This window comes from Choristoneura fumiferana, chromosome 22, assembly GCF_025370935.1.
Source record: "Choristoneura fumiferana chromosome 22, NRCan_CFum_1, whole genome shotgun sequence".
Taxonomy (NCBI): domain Eukaryota; kingdom Metazoa; phylum Arthropoda; class Insecta; order Lepidoptera; family Tortricidae; genus Choristoneura; species Choristoneura fumiferana.
In genome coordinates this window covers 7,670,595-7,681,738 of record NC_133493.1, presented here as the reverse complement: position 1 = coordinate 7,681,738, position 11,144 = coordinate 7,670,595, and the positions used below count along the sequence as shown (strand labels likewise).

General features: G+C 39.3%; 1 protein-coding gene across 1 annotated transcript; it reads right to left on the bottom strand.

Moving 5' to 3' along the window:
• Positions 1-460: 460 nt before the first annotated feature.
• On the bottom strand, positions 461-1,021 carry LOC141440195 (uncharacterized). Its single transcript, XM_074104657.1, has 2 exons — positions 771-1,021; positions 461-728 (listed from the first exon to the last, which is right to left on the bottom strand). The coding sequence occupies exons 1-2, from the start codon at positions 1,019-1,021 to the stop codon at positions 461-463; spliced, it is 519 nt and encodes a 172-aa protein (XP_073960758.1).
• Positions 1,022-11,144: the final 10,123 nt, after the last annotated feature.

Below are 11,144 nucleotides of genomic sequence, written 5' to 3'. Positions count from 1 at the left end.
CCTGCTATCTGTTCACGCTTAGACCAAACCGTCCGAAACCGTCACATGATTTGAATGAAAGGCGAAAGGATGAAAGGTGTGCAAGGAAAGTTGCGCAGAAAAACGTTATGCTTGGCTGTCTTCACTACTCGTAATTTTTCTGTACCGGATCTTTTTTTTAAAATCAATTCATAAACACTTAACTCCAATAATAACCTTGAAACAACTATATAATAATAATAATTTATTTTATTTATAAAGTTGACATAGTATATAAAAACTAAGTTGGATTTTAACCTTAAAATAATTTCGTTTAAAACAGGACAACACACATGATCAGCTATCATCTTTAAGATGCTGTTTGGGCTGCTCCTTATTCTGCTCAACAGTGACGCTGCTTTTTTGCGCAAAATTGCTGCAAACCCGTCCGTGCGTGACTCAGCGAACATGGCTGATGCGATGCACCATCTGGGCAGACCAATCAGCATCCTAAATGCATTGTATGACTTTTGGGTATATCGGACCCACAGCACAGGCTGCTGGTGTAAAAGGAAGAACAGTACGCCTTGAACAGTGTAATCTTGACTGCGTTTGAACACCTAGCGAACCTGCGGGCCAGTATATTTGCCTTCACACACAATGCTTTTCGCTCTCTTTCCATATCAGCATCGTCCTTCAGATCGTCAGTAACAATGTGCCCGAGATACTTGAAGCCAGGGCGATGCCGTTCAGTTGGACAGGCGGTACAACTGTGGGACACTTGTTTCCAGCCTCAAAAATCATAAATTCACTCTTTTTCCCGCCATGCTGTATGCAAACCGTGTGAGGAGGCGTAGGATTCACATACAGCTACAAGATTACGGAGCGCGGCAATGGAGGGAGCCAGCAGCACCATGTCGTCCGCGTAACTGATGTTGTTTAGGCATACGCCATCAACATGGTAGCCGACATGTGTGCCACCGAGCTGCTCAAGGAGTGCGTCCACATACAGACAAAATAGCAGAGGCGAGCTCAGACCACCTTGACGCACCCCACACTCCATCCTGTACGGTGCCGTGGCTTCCCCCGCATATGAAACTAATTCAATAAAACATTTTAAATTGAACGTAGCGATATTACTCGTAACGTGTCCACTTTCGACGTCGAGCGCCCCACGACGTTAGAATTGCACGTGACGTCAAAGAACGTTTTAATTTCCCGACTATTTGCGGTCTTGTTCAAACATTGCCGCGTATTGGCAATCGGGCGGACAATTGCACTCCTGACGAGACTTAAACGATTCAGTGAATAGGGCTGGACCCAAATAATATACTGAAAAAAACCGGCCAAGAGCGGTTCCGTAGCCATTACGAAAAATCAAGTAGTATTTTTCTAAGGATTTCGTATTGTGTAGGTACGGACTCTTCCAATCTTCTTAGGTATATTTTATACCTTAGGCTGCTGTTTACTCTTAAACTACTAATAATTCTCAAACAATCTTGGCCGTTATAATTTTCCTTGTAAATTTGATATACTTACTAACGTCCTGAATTTTTTAATTTTTTTCCATCAAACAGTTTAGATTTTAGAGGACCCCTCGATACGCGAGAGGACGCTTGATTTTAATGAAAAATTGCATATTCATGCCAAATTACAGCTTTCTAGTACTAAAGGTCTCTGAGCTTAGCCGCGGACAGACAGACAGACAGACGGACAGACATGACGAAACTATAAGAGTTCCTAGTTGACTACGGAACCCTAAAAACGAAAAAAAAATTGCCCAAAGCGTTTTGAACTAGTTAGTTACAACTCCGGCCTCATCTGACTTACCGTCAGGTGAGCTAAAGGCTAATGGCAGGTCAATTTTACACCATCATCATCACCTGAAAGACGTCCACTGCTGAGCAAAGGTCTCCCCCTTAGAACACCGCAGTGAACGACGACTCACTCGCCACTTGCATCCACCGCTTGCCCGCAGCTCCTGCTACTACTTCACGTTCCAGTTCATTGAACCTTTCTCTCCCAATCGAGCGAAAAAAAATTAGGAAACCGAATACCAAAACCAGTTTATCCAACATCTCTATCTCAGATTGAATTGGAAGTCGCAAATCAGGTGTATACTTTAACGAGTATTTCTCCCGTTCCTTTGACGTTGGTTTTGCAGCTAATTGGGGTTGTTTTGTTCGTTACGGGCTACAATGAGTTTAGCGCGTTCCTTTTTCTTTCATTGTTTCTGTTGAGACGGTTTTTTGCTTCGTTTGAAATCGGGAACCCGGTTATTAAAAATGTAATAAAGGCTGCTCTAATTGCTTTATAGGTCAATGAAGTATTAAGTTTAGCTTTTTTTTTAATATACATAAGAGGGGATAAACGAGCATGCGGGTCACCTGATGGGAAGCAATCACCGCCGCCCATGGACACCTGCTTACATGAGGGGTATCAAAGGTGCGTTGCCGGCCCTTTGAGAGAGTGATAGGCTCGTTTTTAGGGATCCGGAGCCAAAATGGCAAAAACGGAACCCTTATAGTTTCGTCAAGTCCGTCTGTCTGTCTGTCTGTCTGTCTGTCTGTCCGTCCGTCCGTATGTCACAGGCATTTTACTCGAAAAGTACAAGAGGTATATATATCAATGAAATTTGGAGTACAGATCACGCACAAGATAGGGTTATCTTGGGCGTGTCCGACACGCTCTTGGCCGGTTTTTAAAGATCCCTATTTAAGCTGTACCGCTCCGGAAATACTGTCCCAGGAAGTTGGTTCCATATTTTTGCCATGCATGCTTGTTGCCATGGCAATGTCTTCTGGGTCACTCGTCAAAGGTGTGAATTTATTAGGTACAAATCCACCATAAGTCAGGCAGGAGTAAACAAAAACGAATTTTTTGATAGATCATCTCCGCATTTTTTAAGCAACTGTATGACTATCTCCTGAATAGCGGGACTGAAACAACAAGCCTTAAAAATTGATTCAGCCTTATCCCAGCCATCACCACCACCACACTACGCTGTCGCGTTTCGAACTCAGGCAGAGTTCATCATGAGAGCAGCGTGTCCGTTCACCATGCTACTACGTACGTAGCTATCATAAGGTCGCTGGTAAGCAAAGTAATTGTTAATAGTTAATTGATGTGGACCTCCGCAAAGTAACGCCTGATCCAATAAATGGGTTATTATTAAATAATGGAATAATATATAAAAAGTAGATTACAATACGGTATTTGACTATTTTGTATATGTTTTATAAATTAAAACTACACCATGCCTGTTATCGAATAGAAAAACAATTTTTAAGCTACCTTTACAAATAACAAAGTTATAAAGATTTGAAATTCAAGATTAGACAGAGAAAGACATACTGGCATGTGACGTCACACGCCAGTACCGCCATACTTGCTGCATAGAGAAAAGCGTTTCAGAAAGAGACATGTAGGTATATAGATTTTTCAAAAAATCACTATAAATCCAATTTTTAACTGATTTAAATTTTCTCTTCGCTAAACACTATCTGTATATCAATATTTTCATAATAATATTAAGATATGACAAAATCAGGAGTTGTCAAATACCGTATTAACATACTAAAACTAACATTAAAATTAAATAAACTAAAACTATAATAAATCTAAAAATGGGCCCTGCGGCATGGTACCAAAGATGCTGGCAGCATTTCCCCGCTGGATCGTAAGATTGATGTGTGCCAGCTCTGCGGTCTCCTTGGTATAACTTGGTCTCTTTGATAAAACTTTGAATAATAGTAGTAATAAATTAGTAAATTAGTAATAAATTATTGTTGTGCTGCCAATATAATTGAATAACGAATGGTTATTGTAAGAAGCAAAAACGAGTCCTTTTCATCCATGATTCGCAGTTAATTTCATCCCGACAGCCAAGAGGCTCATAAAGGGAGAGGCTATCGAATCATGAACATAACGAGACTAATTTAGTTTCACAAAGTTCTGAGGGACAAGTTATGCGGAACTCTTTGGACCTGTCTTTTGAATAAATTTTCAATAAACTTCCAAAAATGAGTTTTCCGAAGTTTTGATTGGTATGAATTCTTAACGGGATGTTCACTGCGATTCCGGGTGTCTCGTTGCGTTCGCGATGAAAGTGTTTTTATTTGATTACGTGTGTTTTTTGTGAAAACTCGTTGGTTATTAAAACCCGTCAAGTATGGATTTCGGTGCAATTTTCGCCATTTGTTGGATAATTTTCATGGGGGTTTTAAATACGTAGTACCTGGGCGACCAAGCTTTGCTTGGGCTAAAACTCGTTAATGGGCCATTTTTTACTATGTTGTCGTTATTTTTTTTGTATTTTGAGTTCCTCATTTTATACTAAATTTTCAGTTTAGTTACCTACGAAATTTCCATACATTTTGTGTAACTCAATAGAAAAGTTTGTAGGGCATAGTGTGAAATTGGGCTTACCATAGTCAGAATAAGCAACTTTACCAATTCACCACATTGCATTGAAATCTGAGAAAAGAAAGATTTATTATCGACAACAAAATAAACAATGGCCCTAATAAGCATTTTTCCAGAGACAAGACCACGCTACATCGATTTGTCATCCCCAAAAACCCCTACATATCAAATTTCATCGAAATCGTTGGAGCCGTTTCCGAGATTCCCGAAATATATTATACAAGAATTGCTCGTTTAAAGGTATTAGATAGATAACTAGCGATCTGCCCCAGCTTCTTATGGGTGTAATTAAAAAAAACTACATATGCGTTGACCAGTGTGTTCTCCGACACTTAAAAAAATAAATAAAAACTCCGACCCTACCTTACCACTTATACTAAATATAAATAAGCATGATTGCTACCATCGTTTGCTTTAAATTCTAAAGCGTAAAACTGAAAATATAGCTTAATTTGTTGGAATATAACGTAACAGTTCTATAAAAGCAGCTCACCAATAATTGAAATAACTTCCTAGCTGCAGCAGGGCTACTACGAAACTCGAAACTCGCAGTTCGTATCGTATCGTCCCTCTCGCTCTCGTATTAAATAGTCGTAAGTGTCACGAGGGACCGCACGACACGAACTTCGAGTTTCGAGTTTCGTAGTAGCCCTGCAGGAACGTATGAAATGTCTACCATTTTAGTAGAACTCCTTTGTAGAATTGCGTTGCCCCCTTCCTTCCGTATTTTGATAAGAAAAAAGGGGGAGGAAGCTCATTTTATTCTGGTTTAACTTGTTTTAGAAGATGTATTTTAGTTTTAGAACAAAGCTGCGGATAACTACTGAAATCAAGTGAACTTCATAAAAAGAGGTCGGTCTTGAAATGTTTTGTGACAAAAATAATCGGTTATAATAAATATTTATGAAGCGGCACAGCAGTGTCCATAATAAACGTTACATGCTATTATAATTTTTGTGCCTTAACAGACTATATTGGGACATAAATTTATTTGTAAGACACATAATATAAATGAAAACAATAATAGTACATTACTGCAGAGGCCATGAAGTAAGGGATTGATGGACGAGTTCGGGGTAGACGGCATCGCAGTATCGCAAATGCTTACAGAGTAGTGGTGGTTGGCTGTTCGTAATTTTTACATACATTTCCGAGCATGTTTGAGAAAATGATTATAATTACATGAGTTCTTACATTAATAATCCTACTACTTTTCTAACCTAACTATTTAATACCTATTATAAGCGTGAAAGTTCATGTATGGATGTTTGTCGACGACCAGATGGCCTAGTGGTTAGAGAACCTGACTACGAAGCTTGAGATCCCGGGTTCGATTCCCGTGTCGGGGCAGATATTTGTATGGAAAATACGAATGTTTGTTCTCGGGTCTTGGGTGTTTAATATGTATTTATGTATGTATCTATATCTATATAATTATATTTATCCGTTACTTAGTACCCATACCCATAACACAAGCTTTGCGAAGCTTACTTTGGGACTAGGTCAATTGGTGTGAATTGTCCCGTGATATTTATTTTATTTATTTATCTGTTACTAAATTATGTAAAATGGCTAAAAAAATATGGTGAACCCATACTATCACGATAAATTGCATACCTATTCCTGACGGAATGCCGATAAACAAATCATTCGTAGGCGAAGTTGTGGGCAACAGCTCGTATTGTAAATGTGAAATTTTGTTGCACGCTTAAGCTGCATTTCCATCAATATTGTGCGAGGATGTTTTGCGAGGAATGTTTTCATTACCAATAGAAAAGCTTCATCTACCTCGGCTCGCTCCGCTCGGCTGTTTCCACCAGAGATGTGCGCAGTGCGAGGCGAGGTAATTGAAGTGTTTTTATTAGTTATTGAAAAACAAATTCCTCGCACATTATTGGTGGAAACGCTGCTTAAAACTTCTATATTGAGCGGGAAAAAATTTGGCCCTCAAATGTATGCAGTTATAGGTAATTTTGTACGGAGAGTGGGCCAAATTTTGTGCCGCTCAGTATAGTTTGATTTTGATGATAAGTTTGTAGTTCCTAGCATAGGCTGTGCAAATAAATGTCTCTCCTATCTCTCTCTCTCTTGTAATTTTGATGTTCCCATTCTTCTTCTTCTTCTCTTTTAAGATACGACTTTTCTGTCCTAATTAATAGGACAATTTCGCCAGTGTCAAGGGAAACTATCTTTGAAAGGGACGTTGTACGGTGATTGTAGTTTTTGCAACTTGATAGTAAAATTCCAGAAACCACGTGGAGACAACTTGCGCATTAAAAATGCCAGACATGAGAGCAATATAGAATTTTGAGATCACTGTTCACTGTTAAGGTTAATCGCCGCATAAAACACTATCAAAATTATACTTCAACTAGCCAAAGAAACAGAAATGGCAAAATTAGATATTGTCTACGTCCGCCATGTTCGAATGCTACAAATCGAATCCGATGTTCCCATTATTAAGTAGTATGTGATTTTCGTTTGACGTTTGACTTGCTTCCGATTGGCCAACCAATCCACCAACCACACCAATCATTTTAACCAAACGACGCAAACGTCAAAGTTGTCAAACGGATCTCACGATAGGTACGGTCAAGGACTTTAATTCATGAGCCGCCATGGAACCATTTCACAATAAACGTCTAGTGACATCGCATTAATTAACAATGAAAATCTTAATGACTACCTTTGAAAACGTTCCATGGTGGTTCATGAAATAAAGTCTATGACCACTAGCACCTACTACTCTGTCACAGAAAACAACAGTTCATGCGAGCGAAGCCGCGGATTCCGAAAGGTTATTTAAAAATAAAATTTCATCTTTTAATCCTGTCCACGCCAGACCAAGCTTCCAGCCATGCCGTTTTATCACCCGTTTGGCAGTCGACACCGCACTTACGTTTGCAATGGTGCAAGATTCTGAAATATGAAAATTGAATCTTGTTAGTCTGTTTCTGGGTCGACTTGTGGCGAGGAACCGATAGATATTGGCCGACAGGCCGTCGCCGGGTTATAATATTACTTTTACATAATAATATGTTTAAACATGAACAAAACGCGGTAACACACGAACGCACGCAGGCACGAACGCACGCACTCACACACACACACACACACACACACACACACGCACGCACGCACGCACGCACACGCACACGCACACGCACAAATAAATAATAAACATACATAAATTTCAAATGCAATTTCGCACATGAATTTCGAAAAACTCAGAGGTGCGAGCCGGGGTTTGAACCCACGATCCTCTACTTTAGAGGCGGTAGTTCAAACCACTAGGCCATCACGGCTTTTTTTTGAAACCACTTTCGCCGCAAAGCTCATTAATTCAAGGTGCAAGAAAAGGCTCGAACCAATTACCTCTACTTGAGGGTCCATAGGTAAACTAGACTACCACGGCACTAATGAGGTAATCCTACTTCCTACTAATATATTATTATATATTATATTATATTATAAATGTGAAAGTTTGTGAGTGAGTATGTTTGTTACTTCTTCGCGCTGAAACGGCTGAACGGATTTGGATGAAATTTGGCAAAAATTTAGTTTATAGCCTGGATTAAAACAAAGGATACTTTTTATCCCGATATTCCCACGGGATAGGGATAAAATCTTGAAATAACAACCGCTGGGCTTAGAGTCATGAAATTTGGTATGTAGGTAGGTGGACGTCTGAAATAACGCAGAGGCTACTTTTTATCCTAATATTCCCACGGGATAGGGATAAAATCTCGAAATAACAACCGTTGGGCTTAGAGTCATGAAATTTGGTATGTAGATACCTGGACATCTGAAATAACACATAGGCTACTTTTTATCCCGAGTTTCCCACGGGATAGGGTTAGGGATAAAATCTCGAAATAACAACCGCTGGGATGAAATTTGGCATGGTTGTTATAATATAACATCAATGAAAACCAAATGTAATTTTAGGAAATTCCCAAGAGAATTCAATAAAATCCCGGAATTTCAATTTTAACTGCTGTATCTAATGACTTACGCGTGCGAAGCCGCGGGTAAACGCTAGTTGGTGAATAATTTAAGTTGCTTAATAGTACGAGTAACTAATGACTGGTTAACTTTCTTGAACTTGGCGTGTAATGTCCTAAGTAATTAAAATGTCAGTAAACCATTTAATTAATTCATTGAATTCCTATTTCCTTGGATTCTTTTCTTGTTCCCCAATTTGGCGGACTCTTATTGTTAGAAGCATTTTTAATCTCAGAATAAGAATCAGTCGAAACAAGAATTCAGCAAACAAGAACTCGACGAAACAAGAATTCGATGAAAGAATTAATTCTTGAAGAATTATTTTCTCAATGAAACAAAAACTCGCCGAAAAAGGATATTGATTTTACTTTATTGGTTCTTTCACTATACGACTTAAGTTACCTACTTCGCTAGTTACGAGTACAATAAAGTAAAACAATGGACGGCAAGAGCTTGGCTAATTACCTACATCGCAATTAGCTGCTATTAACTTGTAACTCGCTAACATTTGTACCGAGCATCGGCATAAACACACTGACGACTTGGGCAACAAACATTATGTCGTCCATTAAAAATTGACGGGTAAGGTTAAGTTTGATTAATTTAGGAAAATCCGGAACATGCTGCAGCAGGGCTACTACGAAACTCGAATTTCGTGTCGTATGCTCCCTCTGACACTTATACTATTTAATACGAGAGCGAGAGGGACCGCACGACACGAACTTCGAGTTTCGTAGTAGCCCTGCAGGTTAACGGTGGATGCATGCAGGCCGCTTCCAACCGACGCAAATGGGAGAGGCCTATGACCACAGTGGACGTCTGGCTGAATGATGATGATGATGATTAAATACTAGCTTTAACCCGCGGCTTCGGACACGTAAATTATAAGGTCTGGGACTTTACTAAATTTCCACGGGAACTCCCAAAAAATATATCGATCTTCATTCACGTTCTATTAAAAAAACTCATGCAAAGCTTAAGAATTTGGAATCTACACGCGTAAATCCGGATCATCCCAGCCTATTTACGTTCAACTGCTGAGCACAGGCCTCCTCTCAGAAAGAGAGGGCTTGGCCCGTAGATACCACGCGGGCCCAGTGCAAATCGGGAGCTTCACACACACTATTGAATTGTTTCACAGGTTCATACAGGTTTCCTTAACCGTAAAGCTCGTGGTAATTTTCAAATTTACAATACAATACAATAACTCTTTATTGCACACCAACACAGTAAGCCGTACAGAAAACACAAGTATATACATAGAGATTTTCTAAGGTAAGCAATAGGCGGCCTTATCGCTTCAATTATAATTATAAATTATAATTATTATATTATTTAATTTCACAGATGAATATCGAAATACTCAGAGAAGTGACCCAGGATTCTCCGCTTGAGACGCTATAGATAAAACGACGAGGCTACCACGGCGTGGATATATTTTCAGGATGAATAGAACTAAATTTCACACAACTCCTTCTAGCCGTTTTAGCATGAATAGACCCACACATCACATACTCACTTTCGCATTTACGAGTAGTAATAAAATTATGAAAATTACCCACAACCATGTGTCTCGAGTCTCGACCCCATACGGTCGCCAAATAGCTTGGCGTTAAACAAATCGAATCAATTTTAACCCAGCGCCCGTTAATTAAAAGCCCGTTACGGAACCCTTCTTAGGGTCTAATTTATAAATGTTATTCTGCCCGGAAGGAAGCATTATGTGGTAAGAGCTGCTTCATTTGCGATGTTAACCTCTGCATGCTCGTTACGTGTTTTAAAGCACCATCTATTCTGTTACGGCTCTTCCTTGTAATAAATTTGTGGATAAATATGGACTATAAAACACTATTTTCTGTGCTTTGTAACAATTTATAAGAAAAAAAAAAAATATAGTGTGGATGCAATATGCAACTATATTTTTTTTTTGCTAATAACAAAATACAGCATTACAGTAAAACCAATGCGCTGTAAAATTCAAATTATACTTGCAAAAAAAACACAAAAAAGACATTAAAACCAAGAAAAAACACAAAACAATCAAAATAATATCATAGCTATTTAATTTCTGTCGTCGTAAGAAAGCGATGGCCGCTGGGGCCGAAAAGTTCTTAAATGAGACCGCGAATCAGCAAGAACAACGTAGGACGTCCACCAACGAGATGAACGGATGGCCTGGTTAAATCCGCGGGTGCACGGTGGATGCGGGCCGCTTCCAGCCGCAGCAACTGGAGGTATTATATAACGCGGATGTCCTACGGCTAAAATGATAATAGTGATGATGAAGGAAGCATGCGGTTTAAATTTTCCTTATTTTCCTTACAGAACTATCCGCGTTACGTAACCAGCACATCTTTATTTTTTTCTTCTTTCACTGGCAGGAGCCAAATTATTTCCTAAATTAACTAGGTCCTGATCCTAACGCTTCGCTGGCCGCTGTCACGGCGCGCTCGCTTGGGTCGCTTGGCTCGCGCTTTGTCATCCTATTAATTTTTTGAGATTGACAGTAAAAGTGACCAATTAAATTACCGAAGTATCTTTGAAGTAGAAAGTATCTGGTCTCTTCGGAGATAGTTATGTAAGATGGTCATGTATGGGGAACAAGATATAAAGTTTTCACCTAATACCTACTGAACCATACCATACTGAACTAGTCTATTTATCGAGAGTTGATAAGTATCACGATAATGTCTCAAAACAGTGGCTTTCATATCATTAAAATATAACTGTATGACGAGCAACGTACACCGCGCGTC